At 35.6% G+C, this 27,173-nt stretch overlaps 1 protein-coding gene across 5 annotated transcripts in view; it reads left to right on the top strand.

Moving 5' to 3' along the window:
* Positions 1-27,173, top strand: part of ANKS1B (ankyrin repeat and sterile alpha motif domain containing 1B) — a 1,278,065-nt gene that overhangs the window by 541,789 nt on the left and 709,103 nt on the right. For all 5 annotated transcript variants that reach the window (XM_024256170.3, XM_024256168.3, XM_024256167.3 and 2 more), the window contains exon 11: positions 18,242-18,378. In XM_024256170.3, coding sequence (XP_024111938.1) covers positions 18,242-18,378 — 137 coding nt within the window. The remainder of the gene's footprint in view (positions 1-18,241; positions 18,379-27,173) is intronic.

The raw sequence follows: 27,173 nt of genomic DNA, 5'->3' as shown, positions 1-27,173 counted from the left end.
TATTGGCAAGAGAGCTGTTTAAATGATGGGCCATTGTGTCTAAACTAAATAAGTAAATGTGAAGATGGAAAGGGATTGATAGGTTGGATGAAACTAGGTTTCATCCATTCCAATAGGTTGGATTGATAGGTTGAATAAAAGGTAGAGATGGGATTAAACAATAGATGTAGTGTGGAAGAGAGAGGAAGTGATTGGACATTGTATCCACAGAATGAGTTACTAGAGATTAAATATCTATATGAAGTAGTGGCTGTTCATAATGAAATACATGGGTTAGCCTTAGACATGGTAATCTGCATAGAATTAAAGCAAAGGTTACATAAGTAAAAATCAAAACACTCTTAGGCTCAAGGGATTGATTGAAAATGTACGAGGAAACTGACAGTTCCCAAAATGATGATAGGCTTGGGATGGAAAGCAAGATTGGGAGATACATGCTAATTCTCTGATAAATAAAAGAGAGTAAAAAGAAGTTCACAAATTATAGCTATGAGGAAGTGTGGACTATAGCATTGTCTGATGAGATTAGACTCATTTTTAAATAAGTGTGAAGGAATACTACTGGAATTTATACTGTAATATGGAAGAATGAATGTCATTTCACCTCCAACTAATGTGATATTTTATTCAGGGATTTAGCAAGTTCATTTTCTTCTTTTTTTTTAATTTCAATAGGTTTTTAGGAAACAGTTTGTATTTGGTTACATGAATAGGTTCTTTAGTGGTGATTTCTGAGATTTTGGTGTACTCATCACATGAACAGTGTACACTGTACCCAGTGTGTAGACTTTTATCACTCACTGCCCTTCCACTCTTTCCCCTGAGTCCCCAAAGTCCATTGTATCATTCTTATGCCTTTGCATCCTCATAGCATAGCTCCCACTTATGAGTGAGAACACATGATGTTTGGTTTTCCATTCCTGAGTTACTTCCCTTAGAATAATGGTCACCAGTTCTATCCAGGTTGCTGCAAATGCCATTATTTTGTTCCTTTTTATGGCTAAGTAGTATTCCATGGTGTGTGTGTATATATATACCATATTTTCTTTATCCACTCGTTGATTGATGGGCATTTGGGCTGGTTCCATATTTTTGCAATTGCGAATTGTGCTGCTATAAACATGTGTGTGCAAGTATCTTTTTTTGTATAATGACTTATTTTCCTCTGGGTAGATACCCAGGAGTGGGATTGTTGGATCAAATGGTAGGTCTACTTTTACTTCTTTGAGGAATCTCCACACTGTTTTCAGTGGTGGTTGTATTAGTTTACATTCCCATCAACAATGTAAAAGTGTTCCCTTTTCACCACATCCATGTTAACATCTATTTTTTAAATTTTTTTGATTATGGCCATTCTTGCAGGAGTAAGGTGGTTCTCATTTTGGTTTTGATTTGTATTTCCCTGATCATTAGTGATGTTGAGCATTTTTTTATATGTTTGTTGGCCATTTGTATATCTTCTTTTGATAACTGTCTATTCATGTCCTTAACTCACTTTTTGATGAGACTGTTTGTTTTTTTTCTTGCTGATATGTTTGAGTTCCTTGTAGCTTTTGTTGGATGTCTAGATTGCGAAGATTTTCTCCCACTCTGTGGGTTGTCTGTTTACTCTGCTGATTATTTCTTTTGCTGTGCAGAAGCTTTTTAGTTTAATTAAATCCCATCTATTTATCTCTGTTTTTGTTGCATTTGTTTTTGGGTTCTTAGTCATGAAGTCTTTGCTTAAGCCAGTGTCTAGAAAGGTTTTTCCAATGTTATCCCCTAGAATTGTTATGGTTTCAGGTCTTAGAATTAAGTCTTTGATCCTTGACTTGATTTTTGTTTAAGGGGAGAGATGAGGATCCAGTTTCATTCTTTTACATGTGGCTTGCCAATTATCCCAGCACCATTTGTTAAATAGGGTGTCCTTTACCCACTTTATATTTTTGTTTGCTTTGTCAAAGATTAGTTGACAGTAAACATTTGGCTTTATTTCTGAGTTCTGGGTTCTGGATTCTCTATTCAATTCCATTGGTCCATATGTTATTATACCAGTACCATGCCGTTTTGGTGACTGTGGCCTTATAGTATAGTTTGAAGTTCAGTAATGTAATGCCTCTGGATTTGTTATTTTTTGCTTAGTCTTGCTTTGGTTATGTGGGCTCTTTTTGGGGTCCATCTGAATTTCAGGATTGTTTTTTCTAGTTCTGTGAAGAATGATGGTGGTAATTTGATGGGAATTGCATTTAATTTGTAGATTGCTTTTGGCAGTATGGTCATTTTTCACAATATTGATTCTGCTCATTCATGAGAATGGGACGTGTTTCTATTTGTTTGTGTCAATCTATGATTTCTTACAGCAATGTTTTGTAGTTTTCCTTGTAGCAGGCTTTCACCTCCTTGGTTGAGTATATTCCTAAATTTTTTTTTGTAGCTATTATAAAAGGGGTTGAGTTCTTGATTTGATTCTCAGCTTGAAAACTGTTGGTATATAGCAGGGCTACTGATTTGTGTATATTAATTTTGTATCCTGAAACTTTGCTGAATTCATTTACCAGTTCTAGGAACTTTTTGTATGAGCCTTTAGGGTTTCCTAGGTATGTGATCGTGTCATCAGCAAACAGTGACAGTTTAATTTCCTCTTTACTGATTTGGATGGCCTTTATTTCTTTCTTTTGTCTGATTTCTCTGGCTAGGACTTCCAGTACTATGTTGAATAGAAGTGGTGAAAGTGGGCATCCTTGTCTTGTTCCAGTTCTCAGGGGGAATGCTTTCAACTTTTCCCCATTCAGTATAATGTTGGCTGTGGGTTTGTCATAGATGCTTTTATTACATTAATGAATGACCTTCTATGCTAATTTTACTTAGGGTTTTAATCATAAAGCGATGCTGGATTTCATCAAATGCTTTTTCTGCATCTATTCAGATGATCATGTAATTTTTGTTTTTAATTCTGTTTATGTGGTGTATCACATTTATTGATTTGTGAATGTTAAACTATCCCTGCTTTCCTTATATGAAACCCACTTGATCATGGTGGATTATCTTTTTGATATGCTGTTGGATTCAGTTAAGTAGTATTTTGTTTAGGATTTTTGTATCTATATTAATCAGGGATATTGGTCTGTAGTTTTCTTTTTATGTTATGTTCTTTCCTGGTTTTGGTATTATGGTGATACTGGCTTCATAGAATAATTTAGGGGGAATTCTCTTTTTCTGTATCTTTTGGAATAGATATCAATAGGATTGGTACCAATTCTTCTCTGAATGTCTGATAGAATTTAGCTGTGTATCTATCTGGTCCTGGCCTTTTTTGCTTGGTAACTTTTTAGTTACCATTTCAAACTTGCTGCTTGTTATTGGTCTGTTCAGAGTTTTTATTTCTTCCTGGTTTAATCTAGGAGGGTTGTATATTTCCAGGAATTTATCCATCTCCTCTAGGTTTTCTAGTTTATGCACATAAAAGTGTTCATGGTAGCCTTAGATGGTCCTTTGTATTTCTGTGGGATTGGTTGTAATATCTCCTGTTTCATTTCTGATTGCACTTATTTGGATCTTCTCTCTTCTTTTCTTAGTTAGTCTCGCTAATGGTCTATCAATGTTATTTATCTTTTCAAAGAATCAGCTTTCTGTTTATCTTTTGTATTTTTTTTTCAATTTCATTTAGTTCTCTGATCTTGGTTATTTCTTTTCTTCTTCTAGATTTGGGTTTGGTTCTTGTCTCTATCTTCTTGAGATGTGACTTTAGATTGTCTATTTGTGCTCTCAGATGTTTTGATGTAGACATTTGATGCTATGAACTTTTCTCTTAGCACCACCTTTGCTGTATCCCAGAGGTTTTGATAGGTTGTGTCACTATTATCGTTCAGTGTAAATGATTTTTTAATTTTCATATTGATTTCATTGTTTATGCAGTAATCATTCAGGAGTAGGTTATTTAGTTTCCATGTATTTGCATGGTTTTTCAGGGTTTCTTTTGGAGTTGAGTTCCAATTTTATTCCACTGTGCTCTGAGAGAGTACTTGCTATGATTTTGAGTTTCTTAAATTTGTTGAGACTTGTTTTATGGCCTATCATATGGTCTATCTTGGAGAATGTCCCCTGTGTTGAGGAGTAGAATGTATATTCTGCAGTTGTTGGGTAGAATGTTCTGTAAATATCTGTTCTGTAAATATCCATTTAGTCCATTTGTTCTAGGGTATAGTTCTTTGTTGACTTTCTGTCTTGAAGACCTGTCTGCTGTCTGTGGAATATTGAAGTCCCTGACTATTATTGTGTTGCTGTCCATCTCATTTCTTAGGTCTAGTAGAAATTGTTTTATAAATTTGGGACTTCTAGTGTTAGGTGCATGTATATTTAGGATTGTGTTGTTTTCCTATTGGACTAGTCATTTTATCATTATATATGTCCTTCTTTGTCTTTTTTAACTGCTGCTGCTTTAAAGTTTGTTTTGTCTAATATAAGAACAGCTATTCCTGCTTGCTTTTGGTGTCTATTTGCATGAAATATCTTTTTCTACCCCTTTACCTTAAGTTTATGTGAGTCCTTATGCATCAGGTGAGTCTCTTGAAGACAGCAGATACTTGGTTAGTGAATTCTCATCCATTCTGCCATTCTGTGTCTTCTAAGTGGAGCATTTAGGCCATTTACCTTCAATGTTAATATTAAGAGGTGAAGTACTATTTGTTTATCATGCTATTTGTTGCCTGAATACCTTGGGTTTTTTTTCATAGTGTTGTTGTTTTATAGGTCCTGTGAGATTTATGCTTTAAGGAGATTCTATTCTGTTGTATTTTGAGGATTTGTTTCAAGATTTAGAGGTTAAAAAAAAATTTAGAGCTCCTTTTAGCCATTCTTTTAGTGATGGCTTGGTAGTGGCAAATTCAGCTTTTATTTTTCTGAAAAACACCATCTTTCTTTCATTTATGCAGCTTAGTTTCACTGGACACAAAATTCTTGGCTGATAATTGTTTTATTTAAGGAGGCTGAAGAGAACCTCAATCCCTTCTAGCTTGTAGGATTTCTGCTGAGAAATCTGCTGTTAATCTGACAGGTTTTCCTTTATAGGTTATCTGATGCTTTTGCCTCACAGCTCTTCATCTTGACTTTAGACAACCTGACGACTATCAGGTACCTAGGCGATGATCTTTTTGTGATGAATTTCCCAGGTGTTTTTTGAGCTTCTTGTATTTGGATGTCTAGATCTCTAGCAAGGCTGGGAAAGTTTTTCTCTATTATCCCCTCAAATATGTTTTCCAAACTTTTAGATTTCTCTTCTCCCTCGGGAATACCAGTTATTTTTACGTTTGGTCATTTAATATAATCCCAAATTTTCTTGGAGGCCTTGTTCATTTTTTAAATTTGTTTTTCTTTGTCAGATTGGGTTAATTTGAAAGCCTTCATTTCGAGCTTTGAAGTTTTTTTCTTCTACTTGTTTGATTGTATTGTGAGACTTTCCAGTGCATTTTGTAATTCTCTGTGTTCTTCATTTCCAGAAGTTGTGATTTTTTTTTATGCTATCTATTTCACTGGAGAGTTTTCCATTCATATCCTGTATCATTTTTTTGATTTCTTTAAGTTGGACTTAACCTTCCTCTGGTGCCTCCTTGATTGGCTTAATAGTCAACCCTCTGAATTCTTTTTCTGGCAATTCAGAGGTTTCCTCTTGATCTTGACCCATTGCTGGTAAGCCAGTATGTTCTTTTGGAGGTGTTAAAGAACCTCGTTTTGTCATATTACCAGAATTGTTTTTTCTGGTTCCTTCTTATTTGGGCAGACTATGTCAGAGAGAAGATCTAGGACTCAAGGGCTGATGTTAAGATTCTTTGTCTAATGGGGTGCTCTCTTGATATGGTGCTCTCCCCTTTCCCCTAGGGATGGGGCTTCCTGAGAGCTGAAGTGATTGTTATTTTTCTTCTGAATCTAGCCTCCCAGTGGAACTACTGGGCTCCAGGCTGGTACTGGGAGTGTCTGCAAAGAGTTCTGTGATTTGACCCATCTTCAGGTCTCTCAGCTGTGGATACCATACCAGCACCTGCTCTGGTGGAGGTAGCAGGAGAGTGAAGTGGACTCTGTGAGGGTCCTTGGTTGTATTTTTGTTAAGCGCGTTGGTTTTGTTTTGGTTGCCCTCAAGCCAGGAGGTGGTGCTTTCAATAGCACATCAGCTGCAGTAGTATAGGGAGGATCAGGCAGTGGGTGGGCCATACAGTTCCCAAGAGATTATGTCCTTAGTCTTCAGCTACCATGGCCAGTAGATAATGACCATCAAGTGGGGACAGGGTTAGATGTGTCTGAGCTCAGACTCTCCTTGGGTGGGGTTTGCTGTGGCTACTGTTGGGGGTGGGGTTGCAGTTCCCAGGCCAATGGAGTTATATCCCAGGGGGATTATGGCTGCCTCTGCTGAGTCGCACAGGTCACCAGGAAAGTGGTGGAAAGCCAGCAGCCACAGACGTCACCCAACTCCCACACAGCCCACAGCCCAAAAGGCCAGTCTCATTCCCACTGTGCCCCGCCAACAGCACCAAGTTTATTTCCAGGCAGCCTATGAGCAGGGCTAAGAACTTGCCCCAGGCTACAAACTTCCCTGCTGAGAAAGCAAGCTGACTCACAGAGCCTGCAGTGGCAATCCACTCCTTCAAAGGGTCTGTGGATTTTCTTTGCTTTCCTGGTATGTTCCTATGGTAGTTCTTGGAGCAAAAGTTCATGATGTGGGTCTCCACATGCTCCTCTGTCCATCTGAGTGGCAGCTGCAAGTTAGTCCTGCCTCCTATCCACCATTTTCCCCCTTTACTCTCAGCAGGTTCATTTTCTAACTTCCTTTCATAGAGAGTCAGTGGCTGCTTAGTAGGGGTTCTGGCCTGGCGGGCTAGTGCTAGGGTGTGTCTTGGTCAGGTTGGGTGTTTACATAATTTTGGAATGAATAGAAAGACACAGAAGATGAATACAGGGACCACTAAGAGTAAAACCAGAGAAAAGAATTGGTTGTTAAGGCAAAAGGGAAAGCATACAACCTAAAATGGGACTCAAAACCAGGAGAGCCTGAAGAGCCAAAAGAAGAATTGAAGCACAAGTGCATTAGTAAAACAGAGAATCCATGGATTACCGACGTGATGCAAAATATTTTCTTTCTCTAATTTTTTACTTTCTTCATTGCTTAACATCTAGTCCATAAAAATAAGCATTGGGAGGGAACCCATCTCCTATGGCCTCCCTTTCTCTTTCATTTTCTTAACTGTGCAGTTCTCCAGGATTCTAGTTCAGTCTTGCTAGCCAAGGCCAGGGAATTGTCATTCTTGGCAGCACCCTGGGAGAAGGAAGGTAAAATTCTACAAGACTCCTGCGTTTCTCGTAAATCCTTGAGATTCTTCCGAGTAGAGAATTTATAAGACAAGCAACATTTCTCCTACTAATATTGCTCACCAATTACAGCATACCTCTGATGAATTATTATGCTAAAAGACCATCTCCCTGCCATGGGTGGAGAAAGAGGAGGAAACAAAAGTAAAGGAAAGGTGGGAGAGAGCACACTCTCCCAACCATCTGTTCATTGCACTGCTTTTTATGTTTGAATTGAGATCTTGGACTTTTAGATGTCCTCTAACTCTTCGAGTTTTTGACTCTTTGCTAGAACTTCTCTGGTGTAGATAAGACCGAAGTTCTTATTGGCTTGAAGCTGCTAGTCAATCATTCTACTCTTTAGCACACAGATGTGGCCTCTTGCATGCAGAGAATTTTAAAGTGACTATAGCCTTGTGGTCTATTCTTTTTATAGATGAAAGTAGCATTTGATCATAGCCTCAAGGAAAGTAATTTTAGAAATGCAATGTGGCTGAGTTTTTTTCCTAAATAGAAAAATTTAATCTTTTACAAAGGCAATTTTGTTTTCTTTTTATGCACCTTTCCATCTTTCATCTGAATACTTTATCTTGCCAGCATCATCTCCATTCACTTTTCCACACATATCCTGTGCTTCAGCCAAGCTGAACTATTTATAGATTCCCAAAGGCATAATGCTCGTTCATGCTTCTGCCCTGTTGCATATTCTGTTTTCTTTGCCTGGAATGCTTCTTCCTCTCTGAGTTCTTGATGGCACTCATTCCTCAAGGCTATTACATTTTTTTTCTTCACTTTCTCTTTCTGCCCATAACCTAACTTTCTGCTCTGGCCCCCTCATTTGGTTAGTGGCTCATTCTTCTGTGTTCCCATATTGCTGAATTTGTAGCATAACTTACACAATTTTGTAATTATATTTGCCCTTCTATGTTTTCCATTAAGTAGTCACCTCCTTCAAAACAAGGCTGAAAGTCTAAGCACCATTGTAGCACAAACATGTTGGCCATGTTATAAACGTTAACCAAACATTTACTATATTAGTTATCTATTGCTATTTCTGGCTGAAAATAACAAACATTAATTATCTCACAGGGTCAGGAAACTAGGAGGGACTTAGTGGGATGCCTCTGACTCAGGATTTCTTGGGAGGTTGTAGGCAAGCTGTTGGCTAGAACTGCAGTCTTTTCAAGGCTTGACTGGGGCTGAAGGATTTGCTTCCAAGCTAACTCATGGGGCTGTTAACAAGGTTCAGTTTCTGGTGGGCTGTTGAAATGAGGTCCTCAGCTCCTTACCATGCCACGTAGGCCTTTGCATAAGGTTGTTCGCAATGTGGTTACTTGCTTTCCTCAGTGCAGGAGATCTGAGAAGGAGGACACACACAAGACAGAAGCCACAGTCTTTTTTTATAACCTATTCCCAGAAGTACAAGTCATCTCTTCTTTTTTTTATTTTTTATTTTTTTTATTTGAGACGGAGTCTCGCTCTGTCACCCAGGCTGGAGTGCAGTGGTGCAATCTTGGCTCACTCCAAGCTCCGCTTCCCGGGCTCACACCATTCTCCTGGCTCAGCCTCCCGAGTAGCTGGGACTACAGGCACCCACCACCACGCCTGGCTAATTTTTTGTATTTTTAGTAGAGATGGGGTTTCACTGTGTTAGCCAGGATGGTCTCGATCTCCTGACCTTGTGATCCGTCCACCTTGGCCTCCCAAAGTGCTAGGATTACAGGCATGAGCCACTGTGCCCGGCCTCATCTCTTCTTTGTTAGAAGCAATTCAACGAGTTCAACTCATACCCTAGGGGACAAAATTTCACAAAAGTTCGAATACCATGAGGTGGGGCTCAATTGGGACCATCCTAGAGGCTGTCTGCCACACATTTCATCTGGTAAAGTTGCTGGCTAATTAAGACTTGAATATTTAACACTATTGTTGGTGATAGTAATGGAAGTTCAAGCTCAGTATATTTAAGATAATTGTTACTTTTTAACAAACCTTCACTAAGAGAAAGTAAAATGTGTTAATTATTTGGAATATTAACTAATTCTCTTAAATTACTGTTAAATATTAACTTCCTCAAGTGGTACATAGTGAGTACTTTCTCACTGAAAATGCTGAAACAGGATACTTGGGCTATTTTACTTATGATTTCTGTACTGTCTCTCCTAGAAGTGGTAGTCATGTACAATCACTACAACAAAGTTACTTTAAAATATAAAGATTTCACTGGTCTTATTTATTTATCTATTCAATGAGCTATACTGAACACTCGCTGTGTACAAAGGACTGCTCTGGTGTTAGATATAATGCCATTTTTTGTACAAATGATAAATTTCTAGCTTTATATTGAAAACCTTAGTTTTTAATTACACAGTGAGAATGTTCACCTATAATGTGAATATGGAAATGAAAATGTATAATATAACATTCTTCTAGGTCTCTCCATAAAAGGGAAAACATTTCCATAGGAAGTACTTAAGACAGGGATCCACAAGTTATGACCAACAAACTTAATCTTGTCTACTGCTTGTTTTTGTAAATAAAATTTTCTTGGAATACAGACATACCTATTTGCTTATATATTTCCTGTGGCTGCCTTCTTGCTACCCGAAGAGAATAGAGTAGTTACAACAAAGATCATGTAGCCTTACAGAGCTTACAATATTTACCCTCTGGCCCTTTACAGAAAAAATTGGTCAACTCTTGACTTAATACCAAAAAATAAAAATTGTGCTTCATGAATTGTTAGATTAGGATTTATTAAATACTTATATTTGATGATTACTTAGTGATGCAAGTGATGCACTTAGGATTTTCCATAATAAGGCATCAAGCCACCTATCTAGTTTTATTTGCTATTATGATTATATTCATATATCTGATAATAATAGTAATAGATAATTTTATTGAGCACTTACTATGTGTCAGGCAATGTATTCACACACACACACACACACACACGTATCTGTACATGTCTCATTTGTCTTTGTAACACTATGTGAAAGGCACTGTTTTACAGAAGATGAAACTGAAGTTAAATATACCAGGATTTCAGCTTAGGATTTTCTGATTTCAAAGCCCAAAGTCTTTGTGTATGACTCCTCCATTTCTTAGCGTTTCCTCCGTGAATATTATATTTTATTCGAACTGAACTCTTCTTTATTCCACAAATGTGCCTCTTTCCCATCTCTCTACATTTTGCTCAACCTACTTCCAACTCTTGGAATGCCCTTCCCAGCCATTTCTTCATGCCTGGATTTTACTAGTCTGGCAGAAGACTTCATAACTCCTGCCTCTTCCATGACACCTTTCTTGAATTCCTAGCCAGAAGTAATCTCAGTCCTATTCTTCAGCTGAAAAGCATCTATAGTGGTCCCTGGTATACTTAAACTGTTTGATGCATGCTGGGTAATGATGTTAAAATACTAGACTGTAATGTTGCACATGAATTATTTTACAGTCATAGAATATTTTTCTTCTAAAAGATCAAATAAACTATAAGTATGTTTTTCTAAGGTTATTATAGAGAAAACTGACATTCATAATGAATAATCTAATATGTAGTAAGGGAATCTGACAAGAAGTTAGTTCTCTTATTTCAATCTGAAATTGCAAGTATATTTCACAGTTCTCTCTAAGCAGTTTTATGTGCCTCATTTCCTTTTTTTCAGCAATATTTTGTAACTGCATATGTGAAATGTAGGTTGAACATGTAAAACTGTCTTGGTCATAGGCTGCTATTTTACCAAGTCCACCAGATAATTGGTATTTTTTTGTAAATTATATTATCAAGGATATTTTGGGAATCAACCAACTTCTTAAGACTCTTATATATCTTCTAGAATATGCTTCTCATTTGGATTTTCTTTGAAAGGATCATGGAATTATTATAAAAGCCAGACCAGCTTTCTTCATGTTATTAAATACATTTGTGTTGGTTTCCATTGACACAGGTTTTGCTTTATCTACTTTATTTCTTTTATTACTTTAAAAGGATTGCATTAAGCTAAGAGCTATATAGAGAGAAATATGGCTTCATGCAAAAATATAACCTAGTCTGGAAGAGTTAATGAACAATGCAAGATAGTACAAAATCAAATTATCAGTGTAATGGTATAGCTCATGGATTCAGAAGATGAAGATACTTAGTCTTTTCTAAATAATTTAGTACTTGATTATCCACTGTCTTATACTATGTATTAAAATACTCGGAAAAAAACATTCAAGAAGCTTTTGGCTTACAGTTTGCAGAGAGTTCCCATCATTTTCTTCTGGCTTTAGTGCAAAAGCAGTTAAGACCAGCCCTTGCAATGAATCATTCCTGTTGCGTTTAATTTTATAAGTTCAACTTAACTAGTCCATGAGGTGCCCACACATTTGGCTAAACATTATTTGGGATGTATCTGTGAAGGTGTTTTTGGATGAGATTAATATTTGAATGGCAGACTGAGTAAAGCAAACCATCCACCCTACTGTTATTGGCCTTATTCAATAAATTGAAGACCTGAATTGAACAAAAAGGCTGAGTAAAGGGGAATTTCTCCTGCCTGACCTCTTGAGCTGGAACATTGTTTTTTTCCGGGCCTTCAGACTTGGACTGAAATGTTGGCTCTTGACTTCGAGTCTGCCAACCTTTGGATTAGAATTTACACCATCAACTTCCTTGGTTCTCAGGCCTTTGGATTTACAATGGAACTGCACATAGGCTGTCCTGCACCTCCAGCTTACCAACTGCAGATCTTTGGACTTCTTAGCCTCCATTAATTCATATGAGCTAATGGCTTATAGTAAATCTTTCTCTAGATAGATAGATAGATAGACAGACAGACAGATAGATAGATAGATTCTATTGGTCCTATTTCTCTGGATAACTTTGATCAATACAATTCCTCAAAGGATCATCTCCTGTTTCTGGAACTAAATTCTGTCGCTACCAATTTGTGTTAATGCTAAAAGATACTGCTGTCAAATCTCACGCAAGTACTCCAGATGTGTTGTCTAAAAGGGATAACTATTTGTTTTCTTGTTTTCCCTCTGGGTTTCTTTGATCTTCCATATTATATTTTAATTCTGATGGTATTTCTTTTGATAATGGAAAAGGAAACTCATAGATTGAAAACCCCTATTCTGTGCCTGAAAACATACAAGTTATTTTTCTCTTATTTTATCTGCACACATAAATGATAGAAGATGGTAGTTAATCATTTGCGTTTTTACAGTTAAGAAAATTGAAATCCAGAAGGATTAAATAAATGATCTAGTGTTACACAGGCAAGTTGTTCACAGACTTCAGCATCTGGTATTAGGATATAAGTTTTGATGCTTTTAAAAATTAACATTTATTAAAAGACTAAGAGTTAGTTATATTTAAATGTGTATCTTGTAACAACAAGTTGAATAATAAGCAACACAGAATTGATGATGAAACTAACAGTGGAACAGGATTGCATGAGTCAGAACTACAAATCCAGAAATGGATCCATAAAGACTTTAGATACTGGAATTATCAGATTAAAAAACCAAAGCCAATTGTATTTGCCATTTTAATATAAAAGTAAGCTTGAAAATGTTTTTAGGAACTAAAAAATACAAACTACTGACATCATATACTTGATTAAGAACCAAATAGAAATTTTAGAACAGAAAAGTCTACTAAAATTAAGAAAATGGTTTGATAGCAGCCTTGACATAGCTGAAGAAAGAACCAATAAACTAGAAAATAAATAGAAGAAACTATTAAAAATGCAACAGAGAGATAGAATGAAAAGAGAGAATAAATGGTTAAAAGAATAAAGTCTGCCTAGCATTACTTCAATAGAGTCCAAAAGGAGAGAGAGAGAATGGGGAGGCAATATTGGAAGTTATATGGTAGAGAATTTATGCTCCTCCTATAGTCTGTCCCTTTTCTGGTGATGGCAGCTCTATCCTTTTAGTTCCTCAGACCAAAAGCCTTAGAGTCATTCTTGACTTCTCTCTTTCTCTCCCTATATCCAGCACATCAATAATTTTAAAAAATTTAATTATTTTTAAATAGACAAATAAAAATTATATATACTTATCGTGTACAACAAGCTGTTTTAAAACATGTATACATTGTGGAATAGCTAAATTGAACAGATTAGCATATGTATTACCTCACATACTTAGCATTTTTTTTGTGGTGAGAACCCTTAAGATTTACTCTTTTAGAGAATACAATACATTGTTATTAACTATAGTCACCATATTGTATGATAAACCTCTTGAACTTATTCCTTCTAATTGATATTTTGTGTCCTTTGACCAACATCTCCCCAGTCCCTGGTAACCACCATTGTATTCTCTGCTTCTATGAGTTCGACTTTGTTTAGATTTCATATATAAGTGAGATCATGTGGCATTTGTCTTTCTGTGCCTGGCTTATTTCACTTAACACAAGGTCCTCCAGGTTCATCTATACTGATAACAGAATTTCCTTCTTTTTAAAGGCAGTGTAGTATTCCACTGTATGTATATATTACATTTTCTTTCCATTTATCCATTCATCTGTTAATGGACACAAGTTAATTCCATGTCTTGGCTACTGAATAATGCTACAATAACATGGGAGTGGAGATATCTCTTCTACATAATGATTCATTTCCTTTGGATATATACCCAGCAGTGGGATTGCTGGATTATGTGGTAATTCTATATTTCGTTTTTGAGGAATTCCATACTATTCTGTCTAATGGCTGTACTAATTTACCTTCTCATTAACAGTGTACAATGGTTCCCCTTTCTCCACACCCTTGCCAGCATCTGTTATTGCCTGTCTTTTTTCATAAAAGTCATTTTCCCTGGGGCGAGATGATATTTCATTGTAATTCTGATTTGCATTTCTCTGATGATTAGTGTTGTTAGGGATTTTTCCATATACCTGTTTGGCCATTTGTATGTCCTCTTTTGAGAAATGTCCATTCAGATCCTTTGCCCATTTTTAAATCAGGTTATTGTTTTCTCACTATGAGTTGTTGGAGTTCCATATATTTTGGATGTTAACTCCTTATCAGAGGTATGGTTTACAAATATTTTCTCCTATTTCATAAGTTGTTTCTTCACTCTGTTCATTGGTTCCTTTGCTGTGCAGAGCTTTTTAGTTTGACATAATCCCATTTGTCTATTTTTGCTCTTGCCTGTGCTTTTGAGGTCATAGCCAAAAAATCATTGCCCAGACCAATGTTGTGGAGGTTTTTCTCTGTGTTTTCTTCTAATAGTTTTACCACTTCAATTTTACACTTAAGTCTTTAATTAATTCAGAAAATATTTTTTTAGAGAAGGGTCTCCCTATGTTTCCCAGACTGGCCTTAAACTCCTGGGGTCAAGCAAACTTCCTGCCTCAGTTTCTCAAGTAGCTGGAAGTACAGACATGCACCATTGCACCCAGCTTTAATCCATTTTGAGTTAGTTTTTGTATATAGTGTGAGATGAAGGTCTAATTTTATTCTTCTGCATGTGAATATCCAGTGTCCCAATGCCATTATTGAAGAGGCTGCCCTTTCCCCATTGTGTGTTGTTGGCACATTTGAAATAAATTAACCAAAAATATGTATATTTATTTCTGGGATTTCTGTTCTTTTCCATTGGTTGATGTGTCTGTTTCTATGCCAGCATCAAGTTGTTTTGATTATTATAGCTTTGTAGTATATTTTGAAGTCAGGTAGTGTAATGTGCTCAGTTTTGTTCTTTTTGTTCAAGGTTGCTTTGTCTATTCAGGAGCCATCAAAAAAATTCTTGGTCTATTTCAACAATTCTGGACATTTCAACACATGTCCAGAATCTAATCACTTATCATCAACTCCAAAATGCTAACATCACGACCTCTAGCTTGGGTCTCTAGTCTTAACATATCTTCCTGCTTCCAAATATTAAATATTATACTATATAGTACTCAAAGGCATACCCTAAAGATGTTTTTATGGTTGACATTTTTTTTGTTTTTATTATTTATTTTTCATAGTGTCTATGTTCTACTTTTTAAGTTTCTGGAAGTTGGTTCAACTATATTTTGAAGTAGAGTGTGCTCCTACCTCAACTATGCCAATCTTCTTCAGGCTCTGTTTCTATGAACCCAATCATACCTATGCATATCTTTTGCATATCTACTATGACATGCTAACTAGCAGAAGGGTAACATGGCATCAGTCTGAAATTTGAATCCTTTTCTGCCAGTAACTGACGATATAACTTTGAGATGAGTTTCTCTGTAAAATAGGGATGGTGATAGTAGAATGTGTTTTGTAAGTTAATTTGGGTATTAAATGAGATTCAATAAGTAAAATAATTTAACATGGCTGTCTGCACATAATAAATGCTCAATAAAAGTTATCTATTAGTAAGTCACTCCCTGCTCAGTCTTCAATATTTCTCATTGCCTACAGAATTAAGTATGTTTATATTCTAATAAAACTTCCTTTCACTCATTCAAACTTATCTCCAGTTTTTTTGTAACATGATATAACAGCTTCAACTGTGCTCTTCCTACCTTCATGCCCTAATATCTAATGTTTTGTCCCAGCTTTCTTGCCTGAAAACTGAAGCCTTTCACAGCTATCTTCTGTCCAAGCCATAGTCTGATTGCTCCCCCACCCCACCCTGTTTGCTCCCCCACCCCACCCTGTTTTTTTTTTTTATCATGCTTCCTTTATCTGTTATCAATTCTCAAGTTATATTGCATTATAATTTGTTTACATGTCTGATGCCACATTTAACAGTATACTTTTGGGCTGGGTGCAGTGGCTCATGGCTATAATCCTAGCACTCTAGGAGGTTGAGGTGGGTGGATCACTAGAGCTTAGGAGTTCAAGACTAGCCTGGGCAATATGGCGAAACCCCATTTCTACTAAAAATAAGCCAGATGTGGTAATGTGCACCTGTAGTCCCAGATACTCAGGAGGCTAAGGTGGGAGGATCACTTGAGCCTGGGAAGATGAGGCTGTAGTGAGCTGTGTTCATGCTACTGCACTCCAGCCTGGGTGATGGTAGTGAGACCCTGTCTCAAAAAAGAAAAGGAAAAAAACCCAACAGTATACTTCTCAAGGGCAGGGATTCTTTTGAAAAAAATTCATAGATTTTATTTTTAGAACTTCTTAGACTCACGGCAAAATTGAGCAGAAATTACAAAGTTCCCATATTCTCATTCACAAAGCCTCCTCTACTATCAACATTCTGCTCCAAAATAATACCTTTGTTATAATTGATGAAACTACATGGACACATCATTGTCACCCAAAGTTTATAGTTTATATAGGTTCATTCTTGATTTATACATTCCATAAGTTGGTCAAATATATAATGATGATGTATACCCACCATTATACTATTAAATATAATAGTTTTACTGCCCTGAAAATCCTCAGTGCTTAACCTATTCATCCCTACCTCCCTCCAGTCCCTGGCCAGAGATTCTTCCTAGTTAATCTTTAGAACATAACATAATATTTGACTCATAGTTGCCCCAAATAAGTGTTTTTACATGTGTAGTTTTTAGATGAATGAAAGAAGGAAGGGATAGGTTGGAGAGAATCAGAGCATCTTTCTGACTAATGTTTTGTGTATTTCAATATTGACTCACGGTTTTCTAATCTACTCAGAAGACCACCCCATCTCTTCTGTGATGCCAATTCAAATCCCACCTTTTCTATTAAATCTTAGAAGAGTGTGCTCTGGACACTTTTAAGACTTATTTTATGAGTCATCCAAGTAATTCTATGTGTCATACTTGAATTTTTTGTTTTATGGGCCTTTGTCTGGATTCCTCAGTGAGACTGAATTGTATTTTTCTATGGTGGGTAGAGTTTTATGATAATTCATCCCTTTGTGTTTTATGAGGAAAAGATGCCTTGATGAATTCCTGTATTTCACTGGGAATTGTAGACAGCGATCAGGAACAGAGAAACTTCCTGGTCTATAAAAAATTCAGTCTCAGTCTCTTTTGCAATCAGTTCAGCTAACTGTCTAGGAAAGAAAATTATTGGGAACTAATTAAAAACAACAGAGAAGTAAACTTTTTTTGCAGATTTAAGCTTGCAGCAGTTTTCATAAAAAGCTATTGAAGTTTGCCAAATTGTTGTTAAAATAACTTTTCTATGTGCTACCAGAAGTTATTTATAGAATAATTTTCATCCTTTCCCAAGTATTTTAAACATTCTAAAATGGTATCTTTGATGTTATTTTGCTTTAATATGAATTTAAGAAAAAAATGTTACACATGTTGTTGATTTTCAAGTCATCTTTTCTTTATTCCCCCCCTCCTAAATACTGAACATAAGAGAAGATTAATTTAGATTCTGAAATTTTATTCATCTAGCTTTGACCACATAGGATGCTATACTTATCTAGGGGTGATAATTTTGTGTTTATCTACATCATAAAACCATTTTGCACAAATTTCGGTTTTTCATCAAACTTCATTCACTAGGATGCTTTTCTATAGTTTGTGGGATTTCTAGGAAAAGTCATTTGAGGAGGCTTGAATTTGGGTTTTATGCATCAGGGAGATATAAAACTCCTACTTTAATAAATATTAATACTTATTTAAGAGATTATTGGGAAAGCGTTAGCCCAATCATATCATAAAATTATATTCTTTTTAGTTAAGGTGAGGTTTTAGTTATTCATATAGTAGTAGCAGTCTTAAGAGCTATGCTGGATAATCTATCATTATGAATTGAATAATAATACTCTTGTCTCAGAACAACATTCCAGGGGGTGATAGTTACCATTTTAGAAGGAAACAAAGCATTCAAAAAACATTATCTTTAAAATATACCACTGAGCATATTCCTCATTATGATCTTGTAATTGATACCAGTTTTAAAAGTTGAAATCTCAATTTATGTTCAGAAAATTAATTTCAAGTCTTAAAAGGTAAACTGAGTGATTAGGTTCATGGCAGTTCTATTTTTATTCGCAGATAATGCCTCTGAGGTAGCAATTACTACTCCAGGAACTAGTAACCATAGAAACAGCTCAACAGGCCCAACACCTGATTGTTCACCTCCATCCCCTGATACTGCCCTCAAAAATATTGTAAAAGTCATTCGACCCCAGGTAAGTGCCCAGAATGACATCATTTTTCCCTCTAATGTGTTTTAATTTGAATCAATGCATGTACATCACTTATATTGCAATGCCTGGACTATTTTATGTGGTATGTCAATGGATTTCTAAATTAAAAGAAGGGACTCAGAAGAGGATGTTTGCTTCCTTTGAAGTTGGTGATAAACACTGAAATCTGCATTAGTTTTTGGAAAAATGAATCGTGCCTCTTACATGAAGCAGTGAGACTTAGAAAAATAGCTATTTTACATCATTTTTCTCTCACAACATTTTAATAATTATGCTCCAATTATTGAGCTGTTACATATTTTCTGGTGTTTCCTGATCCTTTTGTCTTCATTCTTCTGGACAATGCTGCATGGTTTGTGATTATTTCTCTGTCCTCCAAGCCAAGTGATTTTTATATTTCTCTATCTTCTCTGTCCTTATGGTTTCAATGAATATTGTCTGCGTTTAATATTGCTCCTTGTTTTCCTCCAGTGTTCCCAGTCCTCTAGCTAGTCTCTCTTTATCCTTTGTTCTTTTTTCCATTCCTGTTTCTTTCCTGTATGGATTTCTCTCTTTTCTCCCTTCTCTTTCAGTTGGATTTTCCAGTAGGCGGTTTGCAGGCAAGCTTTAGAAATATCATTGGGACAAGCTGTTCTGTGATATTTCATTGAAAATAGCACTTATAAAGCTGTTTGCATTATATTTTTGCCAACAGATGGACCCAGAACACGAAATTGGTGGTGTTCTCAACCTGGCTCATTCTGAATGGGCCTCATAAAATCCAAGACAGGGGGACTTTGGATTCAATCAATGCCATTCATCATCTACTTAGATATAGAGTATGAATAAATCCTTTGAGCCAAATTGTAGGGCAAATGTGTCTTTTAAGACTATTTAGGTCTAAATGAGCAAGATTTGTTTAATATTTTTCCTTGTTTAACATAAGTTAGTTATTTTAGATCATTTTTATTATAATCTTCATCCTCATTGATAAAATGGCACTTAAATTTTGGATATCCACTGCAGTTTGTAGAACACTTTAATATAAATTGTTTCCTATATCCTTCATCAATTCAAGTGCAATTTGTGTTTCAGTGTTATAGATAACATCACTGGCACTCCAAAGGGGCTACATTGTCCAACTGATTTGGAGTTTCTTTTTTTTTTACTTTAGTATATTTGTCTCTTCCAGTCCTGCTCAGAGGTTAAAAATATCCTCATGAGGTTGTATAATTTGACACATCTTTAGGAGTATGGAATATGCAGGTTCAGGGGCATTTAGGCACAGGTAACGTTTGACACAGTGCCCCAATATGTGGAGGAGAAAAATGTTTTCAAAAATGTCCTCTTCTGCCAGGCACAGTGGCACACGGTTGTAATCCTAGCTACTCGGGAGGCTGAGGCAGAGAATCACTTGAGCCCAGGAGTTGTAGACCAGTGTGGGTAACATAGTGACACCTTCATCTCATTACAAAATGTCCTCTTTTTCAAGGAAATTTGATGGGGTCTATTTGCTTCAAGATAAACCTCACTAAACCCAGATTTAGTTGCTATCTGTCATGTTCGTTGACATTGGTTCTCTCATATGAAGGTGTTTCTGGGGTTATTGTGTTTCTAGTGCATTTCTAGCATTTTAAAGCTATTTAAGTAAGACATTGTCCTATATATGTTAATAAAATTCATTATTAAATATATTTATTTTTATACCGATGTAAATTCTCTAATGTAAATGCAATTGGTCATTCAATGAATGAAAAACAGATTCTTTTCTATAGATCCATGATCTGAATAACTGAGGCATTATTTCATAAATCCTTCTCTACATATTTTAATTGAGTTTAGGTTCAATTGGTAATCTTTGAAGAAATCTAGAGGTAGAATTAAAACCAGAAATTCCATCTTGACCCAATTTCTTGGTGCTGTCTGTACTTAAATGTTTATCTTAGTAACTGACTCCACCTTTCTTAAATGTTTTAACAGTGCTTTAAGGAGAAAAACAAATAAGTGAGAAAGTTAAGTAACTCAGGATGATGGTATTTAAATTAGAAACAATGCAGCCTGTATTTATGTAATAGAACAATAACAGCTATATATCTATATATTTTCTTTCTCTATATATAATTGCAGAACGAATATAACCTCAATTAGGCTACTCTTTCTTCCACTCTGGAGACATTGGTGCATGACTTATTTCTCCATATGAGTTATGACCTTCAGGGGGCTCCTCATTCATTGTAGAAAGGGAGTAGAATATTCACATGGAAATACTTATGAGAGAGTATTCAGGTAGGACATGAGGTTTCAGGAAAGGATTTGAAGACTAGAGGATGTGCATGGAGGATGGATGGATGGATAGAACAGGAGACTCCTGCTGTATTCTGACAAATCACAGGTGTGTCAGGGATGGAAAATGGTTGAGAGCTACTGTTCCAAAGAAAAGATAATTATTGATGAACTTATATAAAAGCCTATATTTTAATCACAGGTTTAATACTCTAACATATTTGTTAATTCTGGTTTTCTATCTGAAAATGCAAAAAGTGTGAAGTTAGATTGATTTATGGGTATTAAAGACCTTTTTAAAAATTTATTAAAAATTAATAATATGGTTGAAATGATAATTTCACTTTTAAAACTTGTGTTGAACTTTGAAAATAAAAATGTAAATGTGACCCTTATTCATGAATTTACAATTCTTTGACCATTAGCTGATGTGTTCAGTCTTTTATTGTGGAAAGAATGATATTGAGTAGGTGAGGTAACGGCAGAACTTTTATCTCATTCACTGAACATAGATACTGCTTAGATGTAGCAAATTGGTTCCTTTTCCTTTGCCTCTTGTATACCTTTATGTAGTTTATTTTCTTGTAACTCTACCTGTAAATGAGAGCATCTATTGTAACCAAGAAGTCCTTGCTTTCAATATGAGATAGGGCTGATAACACATTGCATGTGTTTCTGCTTAGTTAATTACTTGGAAGCTGCCGGCTTCCCAGTGCTTTGTTGAGTTTGTTTTTATTCGGCATATGCATTAACTAAGTCACAGCTGTTAGTTCTGCATCCTGTGTTTGATCTTTTTCACCTTTGTTTCTTTCAGTTATTTCACGTCTTAAAATCCTCTAGATTGTGAAACAATCTATTTTAAGTTCAGAGTGACTGAAATGGTTATATATTATTCTTTTCTCTTTGTTTCTCTCCAGTATATTAACCCACAAGGCTGAATTTTTCTACTTACTTATACTTAAATACTTGAAAAAAACCTTTGAAATATATATTAGGTAGGTCTATTGACATTCCAGTTATCTTCTTTTTACTGAATAGTTATATGTTACTTGTGTTGTCTTTGTTTTTAAAATATTTCCTCGTGAAACATCTTGTTTTTCACAATTGAAGAATCAAATGCACAGATCTTAAGCATATAGCTTGATGAACTTTGATTATTTACATAGGTATAACACCACTCAAAACAAAATATGGAGCATTGCCATCACCCCAGAAAGTTTCCTCATGCCCCTTTCTAATTAGTTGCCCTCCTTCCCGCCTTGGAGGCAAGAATGTTCAGATTTTTATCATCATGTATTAGGATTGGCTATTCTTGGACTTTATATAAATGGAATCCTACAGTGAGTATGTTTTCTGTGTGTGTATCACTGTTTGGGTTTCTTTCACTCAACATAATGGTTTTGAAATTAATCCATGTTGTTTCTTTCCTGATAAGTGGTTTACCATTGGATTAATATACTATGGTGTATTACAATTTGTTCATTAATTCTCCTGTTGATTGATCCTTGCGTTGTTTCCCGTTGTTTACCATTATGAGTGAATATGCTATGAATATGCGTATATAAGTGTTTTTTATAAACATATGTTTTCATATAGATAAACAAGAATGGCATTGTTGGGTCACAGGGTAGATGAATAGCTAACTTTATAAAAAGCTTCCCAATAGCTTTCCAAAAAAGTTGTTCCATTTTATAGTCACCAATAGCAATGTGTGAGAATTTTCATTTCTCCACATTCTCGCCTTTTAAACTTTTTTATTTTAGCCATTCTTCTGGGTGTGAAATGATTTCTCATTATGGTTTTAATTTGCATTTTTTCTGGTGACTAATGATGATGACTACCTTTTTCTGTGGTTATTGCCAATTCTTAGATCTTCTTTTGTGAAGTATCTGCTCACCTCTTTTTTTTAGGGGTGTTCAGCTTTGTGATTATTTGTAGTAATTCTTCATAAATTCTTCTGTAACCCCACAAGATATGGGTCCTTTCTCAGGTGTATGCACTCTAAATATTTTCTCCCACTCTGTGATTTGCCTAAACATTTTCTCAAGTGCCTTTTGATGAGCAGAATATTTTAATTTTTATGTCAGATTTATCATTTTATTCTTTTATGGTTAGTGCTTTTGTGACTTGTCCCAGGTTGTAAATATATGCTCCCACTTTTTTCTAGAAGTTTTCTTGTTCTGGTTTTTATATTTAGGTCAATAATCCATCTCAGATTGCTTTTGTGTATGGTGTGAGGTGGGGGTCAAGATTTAATTTTTGCTGCATGGAAAAAAATTGTTATTCACTGAGTTAATAATTTAGTATTATTTATTGCTTTCATATTTTAATTGTTTGTTGTTGTCATATAGAAATGCAGTTGAGTTTTATATTACCATTTTAATTTTATTTAAATGCTAGAGTACTTTTTTGCTTTTTAAAAAATAACTTCCGTAGGATTCTTTTAAGTCATCTTATAATAATGATAGTTTGACTTTTTTTCTAATATTTGTGCCTTTTATTTCTTTTTCTTATTGCTGTGACTATAGTAAAATGATGCAATGAAGTGGTAAAACCAAGAATTATTGCCTTGTTCCCTATCTTTGGGGAAAGCAGACAATGTTACAATGTTTCAACATTAACAACAATGTAGGCTATTAGTTTATTGCATGTACTCTTGGTTCTGTTGATATGGCAGATTACGTTGTTTTACTTTGCATGCTAATATAAATAACACTTGGCTATAATGTTTTATACATTTTATATAGTCTTTGGTGCAAGAGACACTTTGGATAAAGCATTAGCAGTAGATAGATGGATTAGGTCTAAGGGAGCCAAAGATGACTAATGATTTGAGCCTTGTTGACTGGGATTTTGGAATGCTACTAATAAGGATAGGAAAGAATTGAACAGATGTTTATTTTGATGAGGGAGAAGATGACATGATAAATTTGGTTTTGTAGACTTACTGAACATGAAGCATGATATACAAATTGGAAATATTGGTATGGGGTTCTGGAGAGAGTTGAGGGCTTAAGGTAAAGATTTTATTCTCATTCATAAAATTTGATGATGAAGAGAGATAGTACCAAAGACAGAATTCTGATAAATGTTTACACTAAAGGAGGATAATTATATTTTTGGAGTACCTAATATAATTTAATGTTCATGATTCTTTTTGGAAAGGATATTTTCATTTTATAGGTGAGGAAGTTGAGAACCAGGAACTTAAGTAATTTCCTCACATGTACTTTAGAAAGAAGTCTTTAGCAAAAAAAAAGAGAGAGAATCATTGAGAAAAATAAACGAAGAAAGACAACTGTTACTGTGGATATAAAGAAAAAAATTTTAAAGTGATTAGTCAACATTGTCCAAACTTCCAGGAAGGTGGAGGAGAAGAGAGACCAAAATGTCACTTTATTTGGCAATTATGAGGGCAGAGACCTTCAAGAATGCAATTTCCTTCAGGTGAAGAATGTAGAAGCTTATGATGAAAGGAATTGAAGAGTGGGAAAAGATACCCTGATTGTAGACTAATCTTTTTAGTAGTTTGATGGTAAAAGGAAATAAGGCAGTATGACGGCATGTTAAAGGATGAGCAGAGATGGGGAAACAGTTTCTGGTTGCAGAGAATGAGAAAGAAGAGCCTAAAAGTTGACTGAAGAGACATGAATGATAGGGACTCAATTGTTAAATATTTTGTTAGGAGGTGTGTATAAATCTAATTAATTCCAAAGTTCAAACAAACTAACATTAGCAGTTGACAGAACACTGGATTCCTGGTCTGTGCTCTTGGTGGTGGTTTTAGCTAGATGGGTTTTTACACTCCTTTCCCTGTTTCATGATAGAAATCAAGTCTAAAATAGAAGGGGGCTCTTGAGAAGTGACCACGGGCAGAAAAAGAGGCTATTTTGGCACAATACCACAGACAAGTCATCTAAATGGGCTCAATGTTGAGCAGATATTTTTAGCATAATGAGCATAAGAATATCCTAAGAAGTCAATCTGGAAAATTTGAAATTCTGTACTATCATCTGAATATTTGTGTTTTCCCCAAATTTCTATGTTGAATTCAAATCCCCAATGTAATAGTGTTAAAAAGTGGGGCCTTTAGAAGAGGATTAGGTCAGATGGCAGAGCTCTCATGAATGGGATTAGTTCACTTATAAAAGAGGCCATGGGAACTTGTTCACCCTTGCAACACATGAGGACACAGCAAGAACTCGGCAATCTGCAATCTGAAAGAGGAATTTCACCAGAACCCAATCAAGCTGGAAACCTGATCTTGGACTTCTCAACCTCCAGAACTGTGAGAGACCCCATAACTTTTTGGTATTTGTTAACAGCAGCCGGAAAAGACATTCCAATTGGCTTTAGATGTTCCTAGTACCATCCAGACCTCACCACTAACCCAAAACCTCATCCTAAACGGAATTCAACAGAATGAAGTAACACCAGGCTGCATTCTTTTGCAGCTAAGGAGGGACCATACCAAAAAGAAGCAAAGAGGCTGTAGAGGTAAAGAAAATAAAGAGAAAGATCAAAGGCCCAGAGCTCTCAAGACACTAAAGGAGATGATTGGAGGAAAGATGAGTCATTTCTGAACACCTACTCATAATGGACCATGTTTAGATCAGGTACCTACTCAACCTGAAAGAAAGAAACATTTTGAATATTCTTCTGGACCTGTGTATGACTAATGAGCTAACAATAAAGCAGTTTAATAATAAGCCATAGCACCTGTCCCTGCCATTATTAAGAGTTTAGAACTGGGGTTACAAAAAATTCTTGCCAAATCCAGAATAACATTTTTCTGGGCACTGTGGGGTTATAGAATACATATGCTAAATTTTAAAATTAGAAATGAGAGTGGGTATGTAAAAAACAGAGGCATATAACTTGGAAAGAGTATAGAATATTGTATTGGGTTGCAGCAAAAAATAGATAAGGAATAAAAAGAACTTCAAGGAGATAGTCTTTAAAAATATTTTTATTATTGGGTATTGAGTATTTTATTCCCATGATTGAGTATGTGTTTCATTTGTTTCTCATAAAAATTCTATCAAGTAGGTATATTTTTCCTTATTTTACTGATTGGGCCTGAGGCTTAGAGAGATTGAATAGTGTTTTCAGTGTTACACTGCCACTGACTTACTGGAAGATCTCTGATTTCCTAACTCCAGTAGTTTTTTCATTAATGCTAATTAGCTCATTAGGTAGAAAATAATCGAGGTGGAATATTGATATTCTAGAAGGGTGAAGCTTCAGGAGAGAATAATAGTTTTGAAAAAGGAGGAAGAACAGAAACATAGATGGCAGAAGTATGTAGTCTGAAGGAAAGAGCCAAAGAAGACTGTATTTAGTAATTTCCAGACTTGCAACAAAAGCTGAGTGAGAAGAGAAGGCTAAAAACAGAAAGATAGACGTAATAGAAAATAATATTAGGTAAAACAAAGAGTGATTTGGAAAGGAAAAACAATGAGAAAGAAGTCAACAGGACCCAACAGTCAACGTTGACAAATATGAATTTTTGAAGTAGTTCTGGACAAACATGAATTTCCTGGGAAGCTTTTAAAAAAAATGCCTGAGTTCCACCCCTGACCAATTAAATCAGTCTGTCTGAGGGCAAATATTTTTAACCTGGTGTTCTTGGATAGGCTATGGGTGGTCTACACAATTCCTGGAATTATGTGCAAAATTTTGCTTGTAGGTGCCTCTTTAAAAGGAATTTAATTCCAACCTTTCTTCTGTCACATGCACTCTGTATTACCCTTCTCAACCTCAGTTTTTCAGCAAAGTGAGAATGGTATTTGCCTTGCCTGCTTCTCAGGGGTGTAGTCAGACTCAAACCAGATAAAAGGTGCCATGGTGCTGTGTACGTTGTAAAGCCCTGTAGTGGTCCAACTTGTTATTATAATGGTGATTAGATCATGTTTGCCTACAATTGAAATAAGACCTTTGAGAAGTAATGTTCTAACTCTCTGTCTCATCCCCAAGTAGCTCTGATCATGGCAACTGTGGATTTTAGAAAATGTATTTGGGAACCTTTTAAAGTTCCCTAAATCATTGGAACCTACTTAAGATGATGTTGGCTACATATGGGATGATACTCACCTTCAGGCATCTCATTCTTTAGATGCCTCTGCTTAAGTGAGCCACAGGAAGTATAAACTCCTGGAATTTGGGATATGGGAGGAGTCAGTGAGGATAAATGGCACAGTACAGGGTCAGGCTGACCTAATACAGGGGAGGGAAAAGCCAGAATCCAGAAAACAACCACTGTACATTGTATCTTCCATTGATGATTAAAATCACCATCAGTCCATATAGTGGTCATGCCAATTATATGCCAGTGGAATATTATTCATCCTCATTTCTATTCATTTGATGAAATTCCAGGTAAGTTTATCCTACAGGAATATGGGGAATTTTTGTTATTTGTCACTTTCTACATGTAAAAAAATTTTTTCATCTTTTTTCCTAAACATGAAATGTAATTTTTTATATTTTGTGCCCACATTGCCAGTAATAGCAAG

This window comes from Pongo abelii, chromosome 10, assembly GCF_028885655.2.
Source record: "Pongo abelii isolate AG06213 chromosome 10, NHGRI_mPonAbe1-v2.0_pri, whole genome shotgun sequence".
Lineage (NCBI taxonomy): Eukaryota > Metazoa > Chordata > Mammalia > Primates > Hominidae > Pongo > Pongo abelii.
The sequence above is the reverse complement of the archived record's forward strand: the minus strand, read 5'-3'. Positions and strand labels throughout refer to the sequence as shown.